Consider the following 25,638-nt stretch of genomic DNA (forward strand, 5'->3'; position numbering starts at 1 on the left):
GTACTGGATGTGGTATTGCAGAACGGACTCTCTGGTCTTTTAAATGCACGCGGCTGCCGAACGCGAGTTGTTTACCATCCCTCGCGCTACTGAACCTGTTAGCTCGCTAATCTGTTGAGAGCGCGTGGTCTACAGCGATCTGTCGTCCAGACACCCAAGTGTCATCACATTCTCAAGAAAACAAAACTGTAGCCCGCGGCCGATCTATAAGAAGTACACAGTCAGCCAACACTGCATTTACGAGCCAGCTTTTGTTGTTTTGTATTTATGCAACGTTATAATCTGCTCTTTTTACATCGCCTAAATTACAGTGTACTGCATATAAACGAGCCATCAATCGAAGATGTCTCATAATGAGAATAGAAATAGTGATGTCAGTGAAATACACATAAATAGCCTACACACGAATCAAACAGAAGCGAGGGGGTGTTCAGAGCAGAAACACTGAACGAGCTAATTAAGAGGGCGAGTCTTCGTTCCCATTAACCCCCACACGCCTACTTATTGGGCAGTATTGCCGACAGTACTTACCAGATTGAGTTTTTTATTTTCAGCTGCAATGCATTCGCTTCTGCCCCCTGGAATCCTTGAACCAGAGAAGGCAACGATCCTAGTCCAGCGCCAGGCTGTTGGTGCTGTAAAGACTGCTGCTGATCATCAGCCATCACGATGCAACTCAGAAGAGATAAAGATAGAGATCTAACAAGTAGGCCTTAGCCTGAACCTCGAGAATTCAGCTTTCCCCCGAAAATAGCGCATCACGATCATGGTCTGTTAACTTCACGGACAAATCGCACTCGGTGCTAATAGATAACGATGGTAAGTCATGGTTCGGTGTTCGCAGCGCAGCTCACTATTCCCTGCATGTGCATCATCAGCAAACACACACTCACGGGGCGGGCACAAGAAACAGTTCGAGCTGCAGAGTAGCAGGTTCAGACACCACCTAGCTCACCGCGACCACTGGGAAAGCTGCTGAGACCGCGCATGCGCCATGCGTGATCAGGGAAAGCCCACATTGAGTTTATTTTTGGAATCATTTAGGCATTTTTCAGTCAAAATGCTTCGTTTCGTCCTATTTATTGCCATTGGTATAGTTAGTTGTACAGTTTTATCTGTTATTAAAGTAGTTTGAGGTTCTTATTTCTAATGTGCTAATTTCTTAAATGCTATTCTAGCTACGTTTTGAAAGATAAAATAGACTGGCGACTCGTGGTCTGAAATTTGCTGCTTTATTTATTTAATTTATCATTTCTTTCATGATAAGTAAGTGTTAAAAAGAACAAAAACGACATTAAAACGCCACTCAGAACTGGCTAAGATGTGCCATTTCCTTAGATTTAGGCTGTAACCTTCCGGACAAAAGAAATAAAGTGATCATCATGCGCAATGTGAAACATCCTTCCATTTGGCATTTAAGAACTAGATACATTTCTGGATTTAAGAAATACTTAGGAAATAAATAGGTAAGTAAAAAGGAAAACATAGAGGTTGCAAAAGCGGGTGGACTCAAAAGGTGGGTAGCGCAACTGTTGCTTAGCAACGGCGTCTCTCGACTCAAAAACATGGCTGACAGCACACCCGGACCTGCGCTGAGTACTGTAAGTTTTATGGAAAACTGTTTAATTCTTTCATTCAATGCCGTAAAAATGCAGTTTTCACAAAAAGAGTACTTAGCTTGGTAAATTAGCTTTTCATTTAGGTGGTTTTATATTGTTAAAGTTCAAGAATAGCAAATGAGTGTTTGTTTCTTAGCATAGCAATATATCAAGACAACAAAAGGAAAAATAAATGATAAGAGTCATGACTTGAATACTTGAAAAACCTTTTTCTAGCTGAAAAAAACCCAAATGTCCTGCTCGGAAAGGCCTGCCAGACCTGGATCTCAGAACAGGGCATCATCTGCCCCTTCAAAGAAACCTCTACAAATGGACCTCTTAGCCAAGGAAGAAGAATACAGGTATTCATGAATTTATAACTTTTGTGCTCATTTGTTTTGCTTAGTATTTAACTTTTATCTTATGTCAAGTGACTGTGCTTAAAATAATTATGGAAAATCAGAAAGCAAAATCTTTATTTACTCTTGTTTATTGCATACAATCCTACCTAATCTCTTGCAACTCTGTTACCCCTTAGACGTCTAAATGCAGAGCTACAGGCAAAAACAGCAGATCTTGTTCAGCAAGTTGAGAAAGTTATGGTAGGATGCATATTAAGCAAATTTAATGGAATGTCATATGTATGATGCAGCAGGCCCAAATAATATTTGTTTTCTATACATTTTTCAGAGGGAACAAAATGAAGTGCTTTCAAAGCCAGTGTACACCCACATCTCTTTTGATATTGACAGTGATTTTGAGATTGCAGGGTATTATTCGCATACTGAATGACACAGCATTTATTGTCCATTGAGTATATGAAGCAACATCATGTGCTGTCTGGCAACATAACATTCTGTTTGTCTTATAAGGAAGGCAGATCTTAAAAAGGAACTCGCTAGTAAACAGCCCACCACAAAGGTAAAACAAGATACGTTCAAATCAGTGAAAATGTGGATTATATATAAGAACCCATTGGTGACAACAATGTCATTTATGTTTTATGTAGGCAATAAGGAACAAGAGCTCAGCAAAGCCAAACAAGCCGGGCTCTGCAGGAGGCAAAAATAGTTTACAGTAAGTGTGTTCTCAATGATATCTTCAGCTTTCCTGAATATACTGTATATTAAAAGCTCTATGTAAAGTAGAAGTATATTAAAAAATGGCAGTTAGCATTAACTCTTGTCAGTAATAACAGCGTTGTCTTAATATAGAAGAGGACCGCAAACTTTAGTTGATGATGTTGCTGTTCCTGATGACTTGGGGGATTTCTCACTCGCTAAGACAATCCGCATAATTGAGCACAAAGTTGGTGATGATGTTACCGAGGAAGCTTTCCAGGATGACATCATGCCGAGTGCTGGAGACGAGATGAGTGCAGGTGAACCAAAACAATAATGATTGTGCTAATACACGTTATGGATTATACATAATGAGCCATGCTATCAATGTAACATAATTATTTTATTACAAATATTTTAATGTTTCCAGATGCTCAGATACGATTTTTGAAGGCTAAACTGCGAGTAATGCAGGAGGAATTAAACAGACTCTCACATGAATGCAACAAGAAGGTAATTTGAGATGTGTTCAAGGTTGGTTAATATTTCCAATCAAATGTCAAAATCCTTTACTGTTTGTCCCAAAGGATGATGAAAATAGTACTTTAAGCAGCAAACTGAAGGAGGTGGAAGAGGAACGGACAAGACTACAGAAGATCACAAATGTACAGCAGACTCAGATTGAGAAACAAAAAGCTTTAGCCGAAGAATCCAACAGGAAGTGTGAGGGTCTGCAACAGCAAGTGGTCTCGCTACAGAAGGTAGTCGAGTTGTTTGTGAAATATTATTCAAAATTCTTTTCATGTGAACTTCATTACAGAACATGTCATAATAACACAAACACTCAAACTAAATTTTTCTCAACTCTTTTCCTATTCCACAATTCCTGTGAATTAGAGCTGTGCCAGGATCCAAAGCTGTGAAATTAAACCTGATTAGTCTTCCGTGTGTAAAGTGAGACTACGCCACAGCTGCTCAGAGTGCAGAGCATACTGAATTTAGGATTCTGGGACAGATATCTTTGGAACTCAAAGATCGCCCCTTCGCCTCATGGCATAGACATGACCACTGAATAAAGATAGAGACTATCATTACAGTAAAATAAATCAAATGTTTAATATCTGACATCACGTAGCAAACACATTCCCTGTCATGTTACCGCACACTTCATTTTTGACATGTAACACTGTACTATGACACACATTTAACAATGATCCTTACATACACATATAACAATGATCCTGGCATAGCGTACTTTCCTGAGGACATAAATGCCTGTGTCTGTATACTTTAGGAGTTGGAAAGCAAGAATAGGGCCCATAAGCAGGCAGCCGGTACCCACAGCGCAACAGAGGTTCGGTTGAATAGAGCTCTAGAAGAAGTTGAGAAGACCAAAGCTCAACTTCACAAACTCAAACAGAGCAGTAAGGTAATGTGAGCTTAAATAAACCTTGAAGAATATTTACAAATGTTTAGACTCCTAAACAAAAAATGCTTTTATTGGTAACGCTTTGTATTGTATTTTTTTACCATATGCAAGGATTCAACCAGTCAGGAGCACCAAAAGATTGAAAACTTACAAGCGGAGAACAGAAAACTAGAAAGACAAAAGGCTGAGCTCATCACAGCATTTCAGAAACAACTTAAGCTGATAGATATTTTGAAAAGACAGAAGGTGAGAAATTGGTCTCCTAACAATGAATCGGTCACAAATTACAATAACATACTTCAGTAAATGCACATTTTACTATTCTGCCAATATTTTAACAGATGCATTTTGAAGCTGCCAAGATGTTGTCATTCACTGAAGAGGAGTTCATGAAAGCTTTGGATTGGGGAAATAATGCAGTCTAGTAGGTTTCTATTTTGTATAGTTTGTAAAGATTACTTTGTACAACAAACATTAAACTGTGTTCAGAACTAGATCCATAACCTTCCACTATAATAGGCTTTGTGGTTTGATGATTTCCCCTCTCAAATATTAAGCTCAACATTGGAAATCAATCCTGCCACATGTGTTCAGATATCACATCATGCCATCTAGTGGTGAACAATGAGATCAAGAATTATACTAAAACAGATTTATTTGCATTTAATCGCGTTTTATTTGAACAGATAAAACAAAATATCATGTTTGTAAGTAAATAACTGAATTGTAGTATTACGGTTCAACCCACTCATCAGATTATTCATTAGTAATCCACTGTAGGAAGTGTGACCATTTTGGTGAACTCTTCATAGTAAATACGTCCATCAGATCCAACATTTGCCTCCTTAAAAAGTTTATCCACTAAAAAAAAGATTTTGCAGAACAATAAAAACAGTTAAACAACACATTTCTTCAGAAGATAAAGCCATCGTTAGATAAAGGTTCTCCCTGCCCACATGAACAAGATTCATATAAAAAAACTGGATAAATTGAATTCCAGTTCAATTGAAAAGAGTGAAAACAATATTAGTCTAAATCCAGATGATTTGTACCTTCTTCATTGGTGAGCTTTTCTCCCAGGCCAGTGAGTTTGGCACGTAGCTCAGAAGCCAAAATATAGCCCTTCTTGTGTTTGTCTGTCATGCGCATAGCCTCCAGAATTTCAGTCTTAGGATCTTCCTGTTGCATCTGTCTGTGCATCATGGTTAGAAATGAAGAAAAGTCTAGCTGTCCTGTCTTATCTGTTGAGAAGATACAGATGTATTAGCTAACCTTAGAAAATTCAGATATTTTTCTTCAGACTGGTGTAATGTGTGATTCCAGTTCCTGAAAAGCCCTTTATATATTTTTTTTACAACATGAGTGCTAATTTTATTAGCCACAGGTGGCGTATGCACGGTAGTATGGAAGAGCACACAAGAAGACATGACATAGAAAATGTTTTTTTTTAAATACATGGCAGGACACTCGTTTTTTGACACTATTGTATGTAATGTGTATTATGCTTGTCTTTTAAAATATTACCTATTTTATGGACTTGCAGATGTCTGTCCACTTCGCTATACGTTGGACTTGTACCGAGGCACCGCATGACCATAATAAGGTCTTTGGCATCAATCTTACCCTTTCGCTTCTTGTCATAAAGGGAGAAACATTCTTTGAACTCTGCATGAGGACAAGATTTCTGTAAATTTGTGATTTAAAAACTTGAACTATAATGTAAATAAAGAACACATTATAGTGTAATACATCTCACCATCAATCTGGGTTTGTGATAAGAATTTTGCCTGTAAATAGAAGGTGTTAACATTCGAGTTGAAAAATTGAGCCACGTGAATGAGAATGAATTGTTTAAAAGAATGACATAAAACTTACCATGTCCTAGCACAGTTGTTTCAGTTGTGTAGGGACGGAGTCACTCCCTCTGGATTACCTGTTGATACTAAAGTCCACTGCATTGTTGGCGTAAATGATAGCCTTGTTGTCATAGAAACATTGATATAGGATTCCACCTATCACATTATACTGTCTGCCACAGCAGGTGCAGCTCATAGTTGTCACACTTATAACTTCTGACATAGGTATTTTCGGGGGAACAAATAGCTGTCGATTTTATTCAAATATAACAAGTACATAAAAGCAAAACAATTCAGTAAATAAGCTGTCTTATTTATTCAATTAAAAAAAAGATTTTTATAGATTTGAAGTGTTTTTCAGTTCCTGATCTCAACTGAAAGTGATATGATTTCTTTAGTAGACAATCTGAGTCCAACACTTTTAGCTGCCTTTGATGTGTAAAGTGTAAAAGGACCAAGGCTCTGGAACATAAATGATACCAGGATATTTTGTGCGCAAGACTTTATCATTCCACAGATATGCGACCCAAATCAGCACTAATCCCAGAGTAATGATGAAGTTATAGAAGAGAAAACGGCCATTGCTGTCTAGTCTGGAGCCCATCCGCCTCTGACGCATCACAGTGGCAACCATGGCAAAAAATGTGAAGATATACAAGACAAAGATCTGTCCCTCAGTAATCAGATACCTGAAACATAACAGACAATTCAATGTTTGCATTACATCAAAAACAGATTCCTGTCTGGATCCATGTGAAATTTTTCAATTTAATGTTGCATCTAAGGATTGTGTTGATATATACATCATCTACATCAGTGACTAAAAACAACGTGTACAGATCAAGAATACAACATACTGTAAACTTTACATAAACTAAATCTAAATGGACCCTCTCTATTTTATAAATATACATTCATTTTTTCAGCACCCTTTTTTAAACGTGATTTTTTAATTTCATGATCCAATCAACTGTAAGCGGATAGAATCAAGTCCCAACCACTTCTTTTGAGACTGATTGGTCTGTTTTGTTCCGAAATGTCACATTTCAGAAGCAAATATATGTTGGCTAAATCATAAAAGTCAAACTAATGTATATGAACAACTGATGTCTTGAAAACTTCACAAAATAGAAAAAAAAATATATAAATAATTTACTCACCAGTAGTAGACTGAACTGGGACCAAGAAGAAGCCAACCTGACGGAGGCATCCTCACGTCTTTAACTTGAGTAAAGCAGCCAGTAAAATATAGGAAGAGGATGAGAAAGAACGGGATATACCTATAATGACAGCCCAGGGGGACTTGATTAATTTACTACATTGTAGCACAGTTATTTATATTTTAGATATATTTTTGAAATATGGTTAAAACCACTCACCACATACAATGTCCTAAGTGCTCGTCATAGTAATATAGAAGCTCAAAGGAATCAATCTAAAAAAATGTCATAAAAACTTAGCATAAAACCACTACATGGTTAAATATATCAATTTGTTCAGATGTCTAAAACCTGAAGTACCAATGAGGCAGGCTTTAGATCCTTGATAATAGGGTTCTCTCTGACAGAAAGGTGAAGCTGGTATCCACTGAGGATGAGCCGATGGTTGATGGAGTCTCCCACCAGGTGAATGCTGGCACCCATGACAAAAGTGATGATGCTGAGATAAACAGCTGAGCGAGGAAGGGCTGTGGGGCTCCGCTCAATCAGCTAAAGCAGGGTTACACACTTTTTTAAATAAAAAAACTTTGATTCACCACAAAATAAAGCACACTCCAGATGTAAAGTCTAGAGGTGGACATCCCAAAATAATGTTTGATAAAACACAATTTCAAGTGTGAGAGAGAAAGAGAGAGAATATATTTTAGCGTTTTGTTAAAGAGCTTGTACCTTCAGTAATAGAAAGGGTGTAATAACATTGTAGGCCATATGAAAATAATCCCCAACACTGGGTTTATTTAGAGGAAACCATTCTAAAGGTAGGGCAATCTGAAAGAACACATACAATTGTTAATTATTAAGACAAAAACAAGCTCTATTCAATTTCTAACAATTGAATACATGCACCATATCTTGCTTTAAAAGTACCATAGCTATTGGTCTCCCAAAGTCCAGTATCCAGTTCTGTATAGTGAAACACAGCCAGAGATCCGTGTGAAACTTTGATATCGCTGCTGCAGAAACTGCTTTCTCGCTCCCAGTCCTGGATTTTAGCACATTAAAGACACATTACCTATTTGTTACATTTGTACATTTTTATTCTTTAGAAAATCAATTCATTTTCAGTTCAATTTGAACTTGGATATTTTATTCTGCACTTGGTGGAAATGTTGGTGATATGAACAGTTATCAAAAAGCAATAAACGAGCTCTGACCTGAGATCAACCGGTGCCAAAGCTTCACGGTGCGTTCTTCTTCTCATGGTGCGATATTATTTAAAACGCGATTTAAAGATAAATCTATAGATTCGTTTTTATCACATCAGTCTCTCTGTGCTGTAGCCAAGCATCTAACTTAATTCAATCGCATGTCGAACTGTGAAGCTCGAGGACAATGTCTAAATGCAGTGGTCCGTGCCTCAGAAATATTAAACATGTATAATTAGCTCAATATTTAGAAATACGATTTTTGCTTTGATGTCCTGTTTGACTGAATCACGTGAAATTCGGGCGGGTTCTTCTTCAATTTACTCAGTTGCGGCGAAACGTGTAGCATTCATACTGCCATCTGGTGGAGTTAATTAATAACACCACCCAGCCTGCAAAACAGGCTCCTGATTTCTGTTCCCTTAAATTGAGTAATTAGGGTGCAAATTGTTCCGCTATTTAGCATTTTATGCAACAAAAAAATGAACTAGTCCCTGGATTTTTGCCCGATCGGAAGCAAACCAACGCTGATGAATTCTGTGGAGAGTGAATGTAAATAATTATCAAGAAAAAGTTGAAATTTAGATTCACCGTTGCTAGGGGGCGCCAAAACGTCTGAACTGGAAGTGGCATATTTGACTAAAATGGCCATAACTCGTGAACCGTTTGAGATATCTTCACGGGGATTGGACCATATCTGGAGACTCTCAGTTCAGGGTCACAGTAAAAAGGACACGCTTCTGTCGATTGAACGGTTTGTGAGTTATCGCTGATGATGTCAAAAACCTACTTTCGCGAACTAGTCCTTGGTTTTTCGACCGATCGCATCCAAACCAATGCAGATGACTTCTGTGGAGTGTGAATGTAAATAATTATCGAAAAAAAGTTGAAATTTCCTTTCACGGTCGCTTAGGGGCGTAAACATTTTAAATAGGCGGAGCCTATTACATTAAAATGCCCATAACTCGAGCACTATTAGAGATATCATCATGGGGCTTGGAACATATGTGTAGACCATCACTCCGAGATGACTTACAAAATACAGTGGCGTTTGGACAATAGGTGGCGCTATAACAGTAAAAATGGCTAAATTGCCACATCTTTTGTTGCCTTAACAATTGTGTATCACGTGACATTTGACATTTACACAAACTATCGATATCATATGAAAGCTCTCATAATTCCAAACAAATTTGGCTCTTGAACCATTGATGTCGATCAAACAGTTTGTGAGTTATCTGTGATGATGTTAAGAAGCTGCTATTGCGAACTTGTCCTAGGTTTTTCAAGCGATTTCAAAATTTCTACCACAGTACAATTCTCTGGACTCTCTAGATCAATAACTATCAAAAACATGTTCAACTTTTTCATTAACGTGGCAATATTCAAGTGAACGGTGTCCCTGAAAGCTCGCTACTCCTTAACAAATAATCCAATTGACTTGGCATTATACAATCATACATCTTATTACACTAAACAAGCATGTTAAATATGATGGTGATCGGACAAGGGAAATGTTTCCTGTCTCACAGGAACACAGTGTTAGACATATAATGCACTATACATTAAACGTTGCTCCATATTTGCACATCTATAAATATAGAACATGTCTGGCTGGTTGTAAGATGCTGTTTTGCTAGACTTAACACACACCTTTATTATGTACACCAGTTTAATTGCATGTAAACCCAAATAGCTACTCAGCAGTCACATGGCAGCAACTCAATGCATTTAGGCATTTAGACGGGGTCATTTCTTAAATGGATGTGACCAAATGAACCTGAAAAGATGATTCCCCTCAAGTGTACTCTATGTGCACATGTGTGTAATCATGCGTAGTGTCTATGAACCGTTGCTGACCGTATCTATAATTTTTCAGGCGTTGGGAGTATCGTCCACTTGGGTGTTTTAGGATGAGAGTCCTCGGCCTACTTGATGAAGGCAAAGCTGCTTTAGATGCCTTAAAAGTGCTCGAACCCGCTAAATGCTGCTTGCAGCTTTAATTGCATTCGTTTTTTTATTGTAAATGTTTGAAATTAGAATTATTGTCATGTTTCTCTTGTATGGCATCAGTCTGGGATTTCTTCCCATTTTAAATTGTGCATGTTTTCAATGGACAGCATCAAACAGGTCAAATATAATTTACCACCAATACCTCTAAAACTATACTACTAATGTATTTGTGTACAAGCATGTAGCAGTTATGTATGGTATAATTTATGCTGCAGCTGCAACTACTGCTTATGAAGTTGATATATTTTTGCATTGAACACTCGAAATAACATGATTACTAAAATACGTTTCTATGTTGTGTCGTGGCCTGGGTGTCATACAGTGCACACGTGTGTTTTTTGCACACCCATGCGGCGTGAAGCCTGTACAGATGTAATAGGAGAGAGATTGTGTAACCTTGTAAATGTTATGGTCAAATGCAAATCAAATAAAATACACAATAACCATGCAAACAAACATGTAACTCGTGCAAGGACTCAATCACAATAAATTCACTTTCAAAGTGAAATTTGATTCAATTGTAATATAAAATTTTGAATTAATAATATTGAAAAAAAAATGTACAAAACTATCTGACAACTGCCCAGTCACAGTTTTGCTTCTCTTTGTAGACTTTTATTTTGATAGCAGAGGACAATAACAGTCTTGTGATTGTATGTGGCCATCTTAGAGCTCCCTTACTCTCTTTCTGTGTGTTTACGGCCTACCAAGCTGTTTTTCCTCTTTACATCGCTGATGTAACTTCACCGCGCCGGACCAAAACACCTTGTCATCTTCAGCAAAGCGAGGTATCTAAAGCGAGAACGCCGTTGTCGTGAAATCTCCCTTTATTAAGACCATCGCTGTAGAGAGCTACATGAGTATTGCAGTACTACGAGGATATATATATGTAATGTGGTGTATGTTAGCTTACGTAGCTGTCATGAAGGTAAACCTACTCACAGTGTTGTGTGCTTACATCGCTCCAGATATAACAAAAGTGTTCTAACTCATTCACGTCCTCGTATACAACCAGTCTGCCCGACGTTAGTTAAAATAATGAGATGTTAGCTGAAGAGTGTGTTTTTGTGTTTGTTTATTTGAGATGTTATTTTAACAAGCATATGCTAACAGGATGAGTTCGCTAGCTAATGAGAGCTTCCTCTCACTAACGTTACTGCACAGCAATCTGCTGTGTTTTTATCATCGAGTTTGCTGTGCTTCGTTTATGAATAATTTCATTTAGAAAATAGGGATTCTGGTTAAGTACATATTGCTAAGTGGAGTCAGTCGCATGAAATGGAGTTATTCGAGGGCGTATATCTGTACAACATACCAAGACCTAAAGCTTTTATTCTTTAAGTGTATTAACGTTAGCGGTGAACTGATGGTTATGTCCCACCTGCCATCTTAGTCGCCGCAGGTGACAGTCGCAGTTAACAAACTCGCTCAATAGGCGCATATTCTTTAGACGTTATCGCGTTTACGTTTGATTATAGACGTCTTGTGTGTGAATGCACGTAACAAATGTATTAAGGACTTATTTTGAATAGAATAAATGTTTTTTGAGACGCTGGTGGTGCAGTCGTTATCATGGATTTATTTGTATTCGGATGATTAGTTGGTTTTATATACTTTGGAAACGTTTATTTTAACGCTGTGCCAAAGTCACGAGGCTACAGGTGGATTTGACGAACTTGGAGGGGTTGTGACGTCATAGTTAAACGTGACGCCTGAATGAAACCGTCAAATGGAAATTTCACGGTAATAAAAAAATATGTGTTTCATAGTCCTTCGAAACTTGCAAAAGTACTCATTTCCCTTTCAATTATAACATATCCTTAAATTTGATAAGATTACATGTATTGGTGTACATTCAAACTGTACCCCTTCACAAAATTCATATAGTTGCCCTCTGTGTATAGTAAGGATTTCTTCCTCCTAATTCTCATGACTAATGTGGAGAAGGTTTGTACTGAATAGGCAAACACCACTTCCTAAAACCCACTTTTAACCTGTTTCTAATTGTTCGAAACGTTCAGGCTGCATTTTTCAATAGACACATATTTGTATTCTTCTTCTTTCACTATCCAACTATCCTATCTGTTAACCGATGACCTGACTCTTGATCTGGCAGATGTAGAGTATACTGGTTTACAGAACAAAGGTAACAGCCCTCTGATAAGTTGTGCAGAACATTGGACATTGGAAGAAGCTATCCACTGGTTTACTTAGGTTCACGTTCCATGTGATTCTATTGACGGTGTGTCATTTAAGTGAGATCTGTACCATTTATTGAAGAAAGGAAGATTGATACAGCGACTGGTTCATTCCTTTGCCTTCACAGCTAGTCCATTGTCATTTATAAAAGCATGATGATGACTATTGGAGCCATGACTATTCCTTCAGAATCCATTTTCCAGACTTCATATTAGAAATGGATGTTTTAACACAAAGATTCTGGGTAGTGTTCATCCTGGTATTTGCAGATACCGTTTTATTTATTCGTTTCCGTATTTTCTTTAATGGCACATTCTCCTAACTTTTTTTATACAGATGCCGACATAACCTGGACTTTGGTCTGTTCCTGGCATAGCTGTAGTGTTGGTGTGATGTCAGGGACGGTCATGGTCGGCATTATTCTCACCATGTGAAGAGTAGCAAGTTTCTAGCAATATCAGGATCCATATTACTGTTTGGTTTAATTTCAGGATCATCTTAGTCTAATAAACAGTAAACGCACATCCAGGCTTTGCAGATTGTCTTGTTTGATCACTGTGGTTTTCAATACGACCTTTCTTTAAGTGTTTCCGTTGAGTTGCTCACTATCTGTGGAAAATTCTAAGATGTGTGAAAGATGTGCTTTGGGAGGCACGCTTACAAGAAAGAGAGAAAGCTTAAGCACAAGCCTCTGTGGGGATTTCACAGCCATGTGAACGACCGATAATAACCTTGCATGTGTCCTCTTGCTCTCTTTTCCACCCTTCTTTTTTCCTTCCCTCTCTCTTACTCACTCACTCACCCATCATCTCTTCTCTCATTCTGCTCTGTAGCTGGATTCATCTCCTGCTTTAGGCTTTCACAAAGCCTTAATTGTAGAACTATACAGCATCAAACCAGAGGTAAAACTTTCTGTGTTTCTTTTTTTGTCGATCAGAAAGCTGTGACACAAAAGGGGCTTTTAAATAGGTGAAGGTTCCTCTGATGGCATCCAGGCTACTGGAGAGGGTACACATGATGTGCTGCTAGCAACACATCGAGCAAGATGGACAGAGAATAGCAAAGTGTAAAACTAGGGGTAAGTTTTTGGTACAGAATTCGTTAACCTGTTGTGTAAGATGGACAAACTCTTCATATGATATGAAAGCATTATGTAATTAATACATTTTTCATTAATTAAAATGCTATCTAAATTGTATTAATATACAATAAGAACTGGAATATATCATTTGATTTGCCAATTTGATCCAACTTAATGACATTAACTTAGTTAAAGAAGTGTTGTTTCTTTCTGGTGAAACTTAAGCAAAATGTAGGGCTTTGCTGATGGGATATCCATTTATCACATTTATCTTTTTTTAATATTCACATTATTATTACTTCTTAACTCATTCTGTGCTCTAAGGCAGTGGTTCTCAAACGTTTCAGATCAAGTACCACTTTATACAAAATTAGTTGTTCCAACCAAGTACCACTTAATGGCCGCCAAAGAAAACCATATGAATGAACACTCAAATCCTCCAATTCTAATGTATTACTAATAATACAAACACTTTTTTAAATGTACCAGCTGTTTTCAAACTAAAGAACATGTTTTTCAAGTTAGTCAACAGTAATAGTGGGCACAAAACACTTTTCTGTAGTGCACTGTAAACAGGGCTCTGTAAATGACTATTATATCGCACAAGCGTCTGTCTGCTCCCGCTCTGTGTTTGAGCTGCCTGTCACGTGCCTGTGTTACATCGACCAAAGATAAGTAAACAATAATTCGTACAACCATATTAAAATTGAACAGTGTCAATATGAGATGTATTCCGTATTTATCTGTCATGTATGAAACATTTGAAATTGTATTTAAAAATAAATATATAGAGTTTTAAGATTTCTCACGTACCACCAGGAGTCCCTTCAAGTACCACTAGTGGTACACGTACCACATTTTGAGAACCCCTGCTCTAAGGGGAAATCGTTATTTAATACTGTAACATGGAGAGAACACACCTTGGCCCATTTGCACTAAACTATTAAGTTTAGAAATGTCTTATTTCTACATTTACAAACAGTATTGTTTGGAATCACTAAAGCTTTGACAGCTTATTAAAATCTACTTGGATCTAAATAGATGTTTTATTTAAAAGCAAGCAAGCGTGACATAAACAATGTTATTATGGTTTGGCTGGGATGCTAATATTGTTCTTATAGTTATCTTTATATATAGCGGATCAATCCAATAGCAGTGAAAGTGCTTGCAGAATACGATGTTTTTCTTAAAAATGATTATAAAGAGATAACTGTGTTACTAAACTAATAATTCGACTTACATTATTGCTTATTTATGTCTAGGCGATTTCTCAATCACCAGTTGTCAGTTCTAACTTGTTTAATGAAATGTACTGGCAAGTAACAATATTTTTTAAATAAGGGTATATCAAAATGTGACTCTGGTTATTTCACAATTAAGCAAGTGATACCCAACCCGGGTTACATGTGAAATGTTATGATTTTTAGCTGACAAGATCATATTCTAGAAGTGAATCAGCAGAATTTCTACCCAAAATATCCTTCCCTGAATCAGAAGTTTTTTTAACTGTTAAAGGAACACACATGAGTGACCACTCCTGACCAGCAGAGTTGTTTTGTACTTTCAGTTCCCTTTCCCCCGTAGATTGTTCATACAGCATGCTTAGTTGGTATGAAACTTGCACTTTCTTTAGTGTACATTTCTCATTTTTCGCTTATCCCACTTTGGGTTAACCACATTTCCCAGGGTTTGAAAGGGTGACTTTGTATTTTTTGTGGTTTTGCAAACAGAAGTTTCACTACTTGTGTTTATCGAGCTCTTGTCATCACTGGTAGTGTTCAGTGAAGATCAGCATTGCGTGCGTTCAGTCTCAGGTAGTGAGAGTTACAGATCACTTACTGTCCATATTACGTGTGCTTAGCACTAAAATAGAATGCAGAGGTATGAGGGGTGTTATTTTTGCTGGAGGGGTGCTTTATCGTGCTCTTTTAGCTTTTACGCTTACTTGCAACTCCGATTCTTAGTTTTAAGAGTGCTGATTTGACTAATGAGCAGTAATGATGCAGTTAATCTAGTGAACACAAGTCAAGTGCTTTGCTGTAGGCAGTTTTAGGTGAGTTTTGTCTTTTTTTCTGTTCTTCAGGTGCAGTGTTGGTTCGTTATGAAAAGTGAATGTGTGGAAGATGTCCGCCCTTTCTACGACTGATATCACTGATGTTGGTCATGGTAAGACTTTTCGTTTCTTTTACATTTGTCTATTATCTTTAAATGTTCACTTACAAACAGCTACTGAAACTAGAAGGCTTATTTATTTTGAATATGTATGGAGTTACACACCTGACCATGTTTTTCAGTAGGCAATAAGTGAAATAAAAGCTATTAATTTAATATTAATAATTTTATGGATCTTATGGTAGTGTGTGTTATTTTAAAGGATGATCTTGTGTGTGTGATGTTTGTCATTCATTAGTTTTTAGTTAACATTGTGTGGTGTATATGGAGAATCTGCTCTACACTGCTCAGGGTTGTTATTTGTAATTGCCATTCGTGTGTGTGTGTGTGTGTGTGTGTGTGTGTAGGGGGATCTCTGTGCAGTGTCAGTGAAGAGGGCCGTTCAGTAGGGCCGGCAGAAGTAAAACAGGAGAGCCAGTCTTTTTTCAGTCATGATGAGCTGAATGAAACGCAGCTCATGGGGCCTAGTGACATCAAGATGTTTGTCTCAGAAGAATCACCTGCACCAGGTGGGTTTGTTTTTAATTTAAAATTGTTATCATTAATAAACTGGATATTTGTGTCTGTTACACAGTATGTTTACTTCTTTATATTTATGACCTTTCACATTGCTAACAGTATAAATGTTGAACTTTGTTTTGCTGTTATAATATAAGATTGGACATGTGACTGGAGCATGTATCGGCTTGTATTACAGTGTGCATTTGTGAATATGTGTGTTTTCTCAACTGTTGTGGATTATCTGGCCTAACTGGTTCAAGATGAAAATTCAGTTAGGATGTACATTACATGTTTGTGTACTTAAACATTGGTTTTGAAAAAATTGTATGGTGATGCATGACATTACATTTTAACTTGGATGATTGTACCTAGTATGCACTTTGTTATTCAAGTAAGATACATGCATGTCAGATCTTCAGTCTATATTTTTTATGCAGATTTAATGTTTTGGGGAAAATATTTAATGTTTGTTTTTCATCAGGCTCCAAATGCTTTTCAAAACTTTTCCACCAGATTGTAAAGCTGCACATTTAAAAGTGTGTACACTTAAAATCCATAACATTTAAAAAAAAAAAAAAAGATTTTGGCCCTGTGTTTAATTGACAGCTTTACACTTAAAAATGCTGTATTTTCATATGTATTTTTTAGGGATGCACCGATACCAGTACTCGGGTCTCGGTCGGATACTGTGCTCATGTACTCATAGTCGTAAAACCACCCCGATACCACCTTATGGCAACACATCTTCTGATGCGGAGTCGCGCGGAAAGTCATAAAATTCCCCGCGCACATCACCAAGCGCAAAGAGGTTTTACCGAGGCTCACTATTAAGCCAGTTCACGTACTTGTCCTTCAGACACGTGAATTGCAGATTTTAAAAAAGTATTTTTGTTGTAAATATAATTTATTCTGAAGAAATATTCTCAGCTTTGACATATTTAAATCTGCATATTTGTGATATTTTTTACCTTTTATAAAGGGTGTTTTCCCCGTAATCTTATTTAATATAGGCTTTGCTTCAGCTTTCAGTTTATATTCTTAAATTTGATCAATAAATTAAACTAGAATAAGACCCTAGGGCTGTTACCAATCAAATTAAATAATTTACAACACTGACAAATTACAACTACATTAAACAATGTTATGATATTGTGAAATGTGGGAGAGAATGTTTAAACATGAAAGAATGAACAAGTCATTATTAAGTACTCGTATCGGCAAGTACCCAAATGTAAGTACTTGTACTTGGTCTAGAAAAAGTGGTATCGGTGCATCCCTAGTATTTTTGACTATCATTGAATGTGGTTTTGTTTGATCACTAAACATTTTGAAGCCTCCTAATAATCTTCACCCTATGAATTGGCTGAATCGCATTGGGAGAACAGCAATACACAATAAAGCGCTATATAAATGCCTCACTCACTCAGTCACTCACTTATTCATTTAATAGATGCTTTTAACTAAAGCGTCTTACTACTGAGGAAGCATTTTGCTACATTTTGCTAAATAAACCACTTTGCACCACTTTATATGGTGCACATATTAATTGAAGTTTAGATGAATAGGTAAAAAAAGGTTAAAGAATATGTGTGTCCCGTGTGTGTGTCTTCACAGAGGGTCGGCCAGTGAAGAGAAAGAAGGGCCCTGCCCCTAAGATGCTGGGGAATGAGGTGTGTAGTGTGTGCGGAGACAAGGCATCTGGCTTTCATTACAACGTTCTGAGCTGTGAGGGCTGTAAAGGTTTTTTCCGACGCAGCGTGATCAAAGGAGCTCAGTACACCTGCAAGAACTCAGGCCGCTGTGAGATGGATATGTACATGCGCCGCAAGTGTCAGCAGTGCCGTCTGCGGAAGTGCAGGGAGGCAGGGATGATGGAGCAATGTGAGTTATTTGACCATCACAGAGCATCTACCTTTTTTCTTTCAATTCACCCTTCAACCATATTCAGTTATTTTGCCCAAATATTTAAATTAGATTTGAATCACCTTAAAAGCATTTGAAACTTATAAAAAACTTCAATACGGAATCAAAATCAATTTAATGCGTTTATCATAAACACCTGGTATATGGGCCATTCTACAGAATTCGTGCAAACTGCTGTCCCACATAAAAAAAGCATTCAAGTATTCAGATCTTAGTTGTTTACTAAGATCATTCTATCATCTTTTAAAACCCACAATAATATTTATAATATCAGTAAGCTTAAAAAATATAAAATCATCAATTATTGGGTACTTTCAATTGGAAGATCAGTGTCCCGAACACAAACCCCTAAATTTCAACTTATGAAAATTGTATTTACATTTTTGTTTGCATTTTATTTACATTGTTGTTTTAAAAAAGTAAAAAAATTGTTTATTTTATATTTAAATGATTAAACTTTCTGTAAAAAAGGTGTCCCGGATTTTCATGTCACTACCGAAACAGTGTATTGGCTGAGACTGATTTTAGCCACACCCCTAAAATTTTTATCAAGAATCATCACTGTGTCCCTCTTTCTAATAGCTACATAGTGAGTAGATCGGTCTTATCAACAAATGTGTTCCAAAGTCGGAAAATCTTTGTGTAACTTTAAGGAACGTCACTACCAAACTTAATTTTTCTGCAATTAAGCAAACCTTTTTGGGCGTTAATCTGTAAAATGTAGTTTTTCTAGGACTAGAATCTGTTTAGGACTATGCTTGCTATTACATTTACATTTAGGCATTTGGCAGACGCTTTTATCTAAAGCGACTTACATTGTATTATCCTATACATTTGAGCTAGTTTCAAAAGTATTCAAACATTGTCACTACCAAAACAGTCATGACCGTAACTTATCACTGTGTATCATTATTTCGGTAGTGAGAAGTTCTGTAGAGAAAGAAAAGGACAATTAATCCTCCAATAAGAAAATAAACAAAACTCTGTACAGGTATGTGAATCATTAGTATTTTAGTATGTTTTCGAGATGGTGACATTTTTCTTGAGTAGAACCATAAAGAAGATTGTTTGAATCCGCAGCCCTCTTTGCTTCGTATAATGGGAGTCTATGGACTCCACCTATCTAAGAGTTCCTAAAGCATATCATCCAAAATGACATGTTGGCGGCATGTTGAACTTTTTGGAATTATGTGCTTTAGGAACTAAAGTCCATTGACTGCCATTATATGAAGCAAAGAGGGCTTTGGTTTTACCAAACAATCTTCTACTTAGGAAAAAATGTCACCTATATCTCTGATGGCCTGGGGGTGAGTAAATAAACAGCAAATTTGAGTATTTGGGTGAACTATAGCAAAACTTTCAGAAATTACAATATTAAAATTAACTGCACAATTTTTAGAAATGTGTACCACTGATAGTATACCATTTTCATTCATACATTTTTTTTTCAGAAAAACAAATATTTCCAACTCTCCAGTCTATATAATGGCCCATATACGACTTGCCTTTTAACCCCTCTTGAGTTTAACGCTAGGCGAACCTGGACTGAATGTATTCTTTTATGCTCCAGACCAAAAATAGAAACGAGAACCGAACTACAAAATTATAAGACCACACCCTTAGACTCAAACACATTCTTCCAACATCTTATCTCTTATCTAAGATGATATGTATACCGTATCTTGATCATTGTTGTTTTTATAGTCGTTATTCAATAACTTATCTGTCATTATACTAGGTGTGCTGTCAGAAGAGCAAATCCGACTAAAGAAGATGAAAAAACAGGAAGAAGAGACTGCACGCACATCTTTAGTGGCCACGCCCAGCCCCGCCCCCGATATGCCCCCTCTGGCTCCAGAACAGCAGGAGATGATAGAAAAGCTGGTGGCCATGCAGAAACAGTGCAACAAACGCTCCTTTCTGGACCGGCCCAAAGTTACTGTGAGTGGCTTTAGCAATTATGTGTTTAGTGATGTATTAAGGTATCCACAAGTGTCCGGAGGGCGCTATTGTAAAAATGAATGTGGGCACAACTTCGCTTTTAAATACATAAAATATACATATTTACCACATCTTTAAATTGTACACAATCGACATCATGTAAAGAAACTGAAAACCCTCCATAATTTTCAAATTGCTCATTGGTTTACTGTCACAACAACTGGATCAATAAAGTTGCTTAATATCCATCAAGTATTAAAATCATCATCCCCTTCCTCTTTTAAGGAGTGGACAAAATGCTGATGTAGTTTATGAGTGCTGTCAGTGTGTAAGTTCACATTCTGCTTAAACGAATGACTTGAAGTATGACCTGACATTTCTCCCATCTGTCGCGCAAAGCGTCATGGGGCGTAGGAAATTTGTGGATCGAGATAAATTGTTGGTCACTTTAACATTCAGAAAGTCTTTTAGAGGCTGATTTTTCAGTTCTCACAAAATCTAATGTGAAATCTTCATTCACTCTTTCAGCACAAAACGATGTGTTCTTTTTGTTATTTGCGTTTTTGATACTTGCTTTGTGTCTAAATATTTAATTTTTCCGAATCGTTGATCCAGAGCATTCACATCAAGTTTTGTTGTTTTCAGCCGTGGCCACAGAGTCAGGACCCACTTAACCGAGAGGTTCGACAGCAGCGGTTTGCTCACTTCACGGAGCTGGCCATCATGTCTGTGCAAGAGATTGTAGACTTTGCTAAACAGCTGCCTGGCTTCCTGGAGCTCACCCGAGAGGACCAGATCGCCCTGCTCAAGACCTCAACAATAGAGGTTTGTCTGAATGACCTCTAACACACTTTGTCCATTATTGTTGTTCTTGTGCATGCCAATGGATTTGACAGGCTTGGTTCTGATTAATTTTGTGCTATATATATATATATTTTTTTTTTTTAATAATATAAAACATTTAAAGAAATTTTAACTTAAGATGTGATATTTTACACACTGCATACTTTAGAAGTTGTTTCACATGAAAATTCATGATCTTGTAGATCATGCTGCTAGAGACTTCCAGACGTTACAACCCAGCACTAGAGAGCATCACTTTCCTCAAAGACTTCAGTTACAATAAAGAAGATTTTGCTAAAGCAGGTAAGAGATAATAAATCAAACATTGCCTGATGTTTACAAGATTATAATATATGTTATAGAAGGATCATGTTATGGTCACCGTTTTGAGCTCACTGATCATGTTTCATGTGCAAAAATCTTTCTGGCTTTTCTGCAGGACTGCAGTTGGAGTTCATCAACCCCATCTTTGAATTCTCTAAGGGCATGAATGACCTACACCTGGATGAGGCAGAGTACGCTTTGCTCATCGCTATCAACATTTTCTCAGCAGGTCAGTGTGACCCATAAGCAGTACTGTAATATTGTTTGTCTTCTTTTTATTGTCTGGTTCCTTTTAAAAAATATGAGCACGTGTCATTTTAATGAATAAATTAATGTAAAAACTAAATGGTTTTTGTTATACAAGTACAATTCCTGCAACTGTATTTATATGTTGTTTGCTAGATTGAGTGGCATTAACAAATCTCATTAAAAATGGTGATAACCTTTTGGGGATCTATCGACAGAAATGCATTAATATATATATATATATATATATAACCTTACATAATGAAGTGTTATGTTTTTCATACCTTAGAATGAGCTATTTCTATCGACATACACAGCGGGTCCCCTTAAATTGAATTCAGCATTTTGTTTCAGTAGCCGTAAACAGGCAAACTGCTCTACAGAGTGTGTTTCACAAATACGTTATTTCCTTCTGGCAAAAAAGTGAAAATATGAAGACATCTTGCAGCCATTGGTTGCAATTCACAACCTCACCACTAGACGCTGCATAAACTATACTTTTAAATAGAACTTTCTTCTCCATTGAGGATAGACATAATCTCAGTTTAGATTTTTTGATTTTCAGATATTTTTGTTAATCCATGAGATTTTGTAGATTTAGTTGAACACCAGATTTGCGTGTTATGTGGGTTTATTTTTTAGAGATCCTCAGCGATTTTTGCAAGCATTTCCTTTCGACACACATTTTTACAAACTTCATGAAATGAACATCCTCTATTTCTTTCAATCTCTTGTATGTTTCTTGTCTTCTGTATTTGTGCATGTGGATCAGACCGACCCAACGTGCAGGATCACGATTTAGTGGAAAGACTACAGCAGCCGTATGTTGATGCCCTACACTCTTACATCAGAATAAAACGACCCAACGTGAGTCTAATAAACCTGAGAGAGCAAGCGTTGAAAATAATATAGATTTCTGTTTTGGTGTTTGTGAATTCTTAAGTCATATATCGGGTGTATGGCCATTATAGTAAGTGATTTCAATATTGTATTTTAAAGTATAAATTGTGTTATATTATTACATAAAGTATTTATTGTCTGTAGTGTACTTTCTTGCCACTTGGTGGCACTGTTGACTGCACCACTTCACTGATAATGAACAGTTATGATGGATGTTAACTGTAATTGTTTTAATATTAAGTTTAATTGCAAATGAACCAGATCTTGTTTCTTTTCTACCAAAGGATCACTTGATGTTTCCCCGGATGCTGATGAAGCTGGTCAGCTTACGTACACTGAGTAGCGTCCACTCGGAGCAAGTCTTTGCACTACGCCTCCAAGACAAGAAACTTCCACCTCTGCTCTCTGAAATCTGGGATGTTCACGAGTGAGCCAGTGCTCCACCCCAGGACAGAACCGAGCAAATGAATCATAGTCGTGGTGGGGGTTCTGTCAAGATGAAGCACGGGTGTGGTGACTGACCTCATATTGTCTCCAAGGGTCTTAAATGTCTCCCACTCTGGCATGGAGCCAGTCATAGGAATTCTGGTTTATGATTCTCTTTCGTACATATTTTGGACCAGTGGTTGGTGGGATGCTTCCGTTGAATGTGCTATTGACAAAATTATTGGCCAGAAGTGGCTCAGGGACCGTTCAGAATCAGTAATGGTTATATGACCATCATTTGAGCGTGGGGATCTGGATGCGTGTTCATTCAGAAACTTCTTTACTGATGTGAGAGGCCACGAACAATGTGGTCATGATTTTTTGTGTGCGTGTCATTTATACATAATGTTTCCAGAACCAAGAGCAGCTTTTTGCAGGTCTTGGCAGTGATTTCTATTCTCTGATTTACAAAAGTGGTTATGTTAAAGGCCCCTCATTACACAAATGTTTTATTTGCAGTGTTTTGCTGATTTGTTGGATATGGCTGTCAGCCATCTAATTTGTATATTATGAGTATGCATAGAACCCGCACAGCGTTAAGTTGCACAGTCTTCTTTGAGTTGTTATTTTCCACTCAATTAATTGAGTGATCTCTAATATTACATAACGTTTGATTCACATTTAGTTTTGTAGTTAACATAAAAAGCAGTTGCCTTCTAACACCCCAAACTTTAAGGTGTTTGTGAATAACATAATTTAGTACTTTGCACACGGAAGAAAATGAATTTAAAACATGTTACACTGACTTGGCACATTTAAACTAATACAAGGAGTTTTGTTGTATGTTGCTGTTTTGGATTATTTTGTGAAATATCAGATGCGATAAATGGCCTGATTGTGTAAGGTGATTCACTAACAAGCCAATGTTTTGGATTAGTCTATTATTTCAAGTGCTGGGTCAATGTAGCGTGTTTTAGGCAGGGATCAGTTAGATTCACTGGAGCTGTTAACCCAAATCAGTGTGCTGCTCAACCTATAGCGACTACTAAGGGGATGAGAGAGAGAAGAGATAAGTGTGAGACCTTGACAAAACATACTGGTGATTTGATCTTTTCACTTGGTAATAAATAGCTACTGCAGTTTTCTAGCATACTGCTGTCTCTTTGCAGACTAATTCTTAAACTTAGCAGAGATGTATTCGGGGGAAGACTAATCCGTTTGATGCTGAAATTTTTTTTTATCAATGCTTGATTATGACAGGATGTCTTGATATGTAACACAATAATGTTAATATATTTGCTCATATTTAGTCACTTCCCAAAATAAAAGTTTAATTTATACACAGATTTTGTACAGTAAATGCAAAATGCAAAATCTAAATTTATTTATACATCACTTACACATTTGTTACCCTGTCTGTGAAATGCAGGCTAAAGTATAAAAAAAATCTAATAACAAGCATCAAAGTCATTAATTCCATTATGATTTGAATCTTTGAGATGGTCTTAGTCAATATTAAGGATCAAGGTTAAATTTTCACAGAATTTTGCATTATGCGGGATGATTTTATGTAGAAAACAGTAAATCACTAAAGATTTCTTTAGCTGGGTTGTCACAGACTGGGTCACATACGTTATCCTTATCCAAAAGACATTTCCAATGTAAACAAAAACCATCAAATCATTTTGGTTGTAAATTGAGAAGAGAGCGTTGTAATGTTTAGGTCCAGAGTCTTACCTCACATTTAACAATTCAGGTTTTACTGGTCTTAAAGAACGTTTGTTTGATGGATGTGCGTTGTGAATCAATACATTTTGAAAACTAACATCGCTAATAAAACTAACACGGTTGGTTTGCTATGGCTTTATCTGCTTTGACTCTGGGTATTATTGAGAGTTGGTTTGAAGCCTTGAGAAATAGATGCTGTGCAGTCATGCCCATGTGATGCTTGCATTGTTTTGCCTCTGTCAGTTAATGAAAATCTTTATGCTTTCGTTGGTTTCTATCAAGTCTATCATAAGGCATTTCAAATATTCAAGGGCTTCAAAATGCAAGGGTATAATGGAGGCAACAACCAAGTTGATGGTGGAGCAGCCAAAACAGTGCACCAGACTAATACTCAATATAAAATCTTTGTGATCTTTCTGTGATGAACCTAATGAACATTGGCTGTCTCTGCTCTAAACTTTCTCTCTGAAATCATTGGCTTCTAACAGGTTACCACATCAAGCGTTCAACGCATTCAAGTTATAATTTATTTGTGTCTTCAGCTCGAAGGACGTCTTTGCTCTGATCAACTTCAAGTCTTTATTAGAGAGTCCTTGAGAATGAGGCCGGAAATGCAACCTTGTAACGCCTGAAGTTCTTGGATATACTGCTTTATATGTATAAATTAAAAGCAGACAAATGTATTGTTCTGTGAGAGTATATATTTATCTGACGAAGATTCTGAGAAATTAAGATGACTAAAAGCCTCAACTATTCTTTATACAGAAATACATTTACTTAAAACATGGAACCTCCATATTGTTTCTTTCTTTTTACTATTCTGCTGTTTTTTAATAGATAAGGGTTGACCCTGTAAATAAATGAATCTGAGCTCACAACATTATTAGTGTCTGTGTTTTGTCTGTTAGCATTCGTGTTAACTACCTTTCAGCATCCTAGAGTAGTGTTGTATCTGTAAAGGGATTTATTTTCATCTGCAGAACACAAAAGTTGCAAGACTATTGTTGATGGATGATGCGTGAACAATAGGAT

The 25,638-nt window shown here is 36.9% G+C and overlaps 5 protein-coding genes across 8 annotated transcripts in view; 2 read left to right on the top strand and 3 right to left on the bottom strand.

Moving 5' to 3' along the window:
• The window catches only part of rfx7a (regulatory factor X7a), a gene marked incomplete at its 5' end in the record, with an annotated part of 28,778 nt that extends 28,113 nt beyond the window's left edge, over positions 1 to 665 (bottom strand). The window contains one exon of the mRNA XM_079458649.1: positions 532 to 665. Coding sequence (XP_079314775.1) covers positions 532 to 665 — 134 coding nt within the window. The remainder of the gene's footprint in view (positions 1 to 531) is intronic.
• tex9 (testis expressed 9) lies at positions 416 to 5,905 on the top strand. 2 transcript variants are annotated; one of them, XM_079458665.1, is made up of 13 exons: positions 416 to 819; positions 1,836 to 1,960; positions 2,137 to 2,200; positions 2,289 to 2,368; positions 2,471 to 2,519; positions 2,608 to 2,675; positions 2,813 to 2,979; positions 3,090 to 3,172; positions 3,247 to 3,420; positions 3,954 to 4,088; positions 4,200 to 4,334; positions 4,430 to 4,512; positions 5,632 to 5,905. In XM_079458665.1, coding segments are annotated over exons 1-13 (1,167 nt in total). In that variant the 5' UTR covers positions 416 to 816; the 3' UTR covers positions 5,633 to 5,905. The 2 variants fall into 2 exon arrangements, with proteins under 2 accessions (XP_079314791.1, XP_079314790.1); XM_079458664.1 differs by lacking the exon at positions 416 to 819 and adding an exon at positions 963 to 1,601 and having other exon boundaries at positions 5,632 to 5,848.
• Positions 3,753 to 6,083, bottom strand: calml4a (calmodulin-like 4a). The gene is made up of 5 exons (XM_079458694.1): positions 5,964 to 6,083; positions 5,845 to 5,875; positions 5,613 to 5,753; positions 5,141 to 5,329; positions 3,753 to 4,949 (listed from the first exon to the last, which is right to left on the bottom strand). The coding sequence occupies exons 1-5, from the start codon at positions 5,964 to 5,966 to the stop codon at positions 4,852 to 4,854; spliced, it is 462 nt and encodes a 153-aa protein (XP_079314820.1). The 5' UTR covers positions 5,967 to 6,083; the 3' UTR covers positions 3,753 to 4,851.
• Positions 5,964 to 8,705, bottom strand: cln6a (CLN6 transmembrane ER protein a). Its single transcript, XM_079458681.1, has 7 exons — positions 8,319 to 8,705; positions 8,032 to 8,146; positions 7,834 to 7,932; positions 7,465 to 7,653; positions 7,324 to 7,379; positions 7,105 to 7,224; positions 5,964 to 6,633 (listed from the first exon to the last, which is right to left on the bottom strand). The coding sequence occupies exons 1-7, from the start codon at positions 8,363 to 8,365 to the stop codon at positions 6,366 to 6,368; spliced, it is 894 nt and encodes a 297-aa protein (XP_079314807.1). The 5' UTR covers positions 8,366 to 8,705; the 3' UTR covers positions 5,964 to 6,365.
• A 2,245-nt stretch (positions 8,706 to 10,950) lies between these two features.
• nr1h3 (nuclear receptor subfamily 1, group H, member 3) lies at positions 10,951 to 25,486 on the top strand. 3 transcript variants are annotated; one of them, XM_079455937.1, is made up of 11 exons: positions 10,951 to 11,110; positions 13,459 to 13,599; positions 15,686 to 15,768; positions 16,122 to 16,283; positions 17,890 to 18,156; positions 19,937 to 20,139; positions 20,785 to 20,964; positions 21,186 to 21,285; positions 21,422 to 21,535; positions 22,325 to 22,419; positions 22,737 to 25,486. In XM_079455937.1, the coding sequence occupies exons 3-11, from the start codon at positions 15,726 to 15,728 to the stop codon at positions 22,881 to 22,883; spliced, it is 1,311 nt and encodes a 436-aa protein (XP_079312063.1). In that variant the 5' UTR covers positions 10,951 to 11,110; positions 13,459 to 13,599; positions 15,686 to 15,725; the 3' UTR covers positions 22,884 to 25,486. The 3 variants fall into 3 exon arrangements, with proteins under 3 accessions (XP_079312063.1, XP_079312064.1, XP_079312065.1); XM_079455938.1 differs by lacking the exon at positions 13,459 to 13,599 and having other exon boundaries at positions 10,962 to 11,110; XM_079455939.1 differs by lacking the exons at positions 10,951 to 11,110; positions 13,459 to 13,599 and adding an exon at positions 15,185 to 15,416.
• Positions 25,487 to 25,638: the final 152 nt, after the last annotated feature.

This window comes from Barbatula barbatula (assembly GCF_947034865.1).
Source record: "Barbatula barbatula genome assembly, chromosome: 1".
In the NCBI taxonomy this organism is placed as follows: Eukaryota; Metazoa; Chordata; class Actinopteri; order Cypriniformes; family Nemacheilidae; genus Barbatula; species Barbatula barbatula.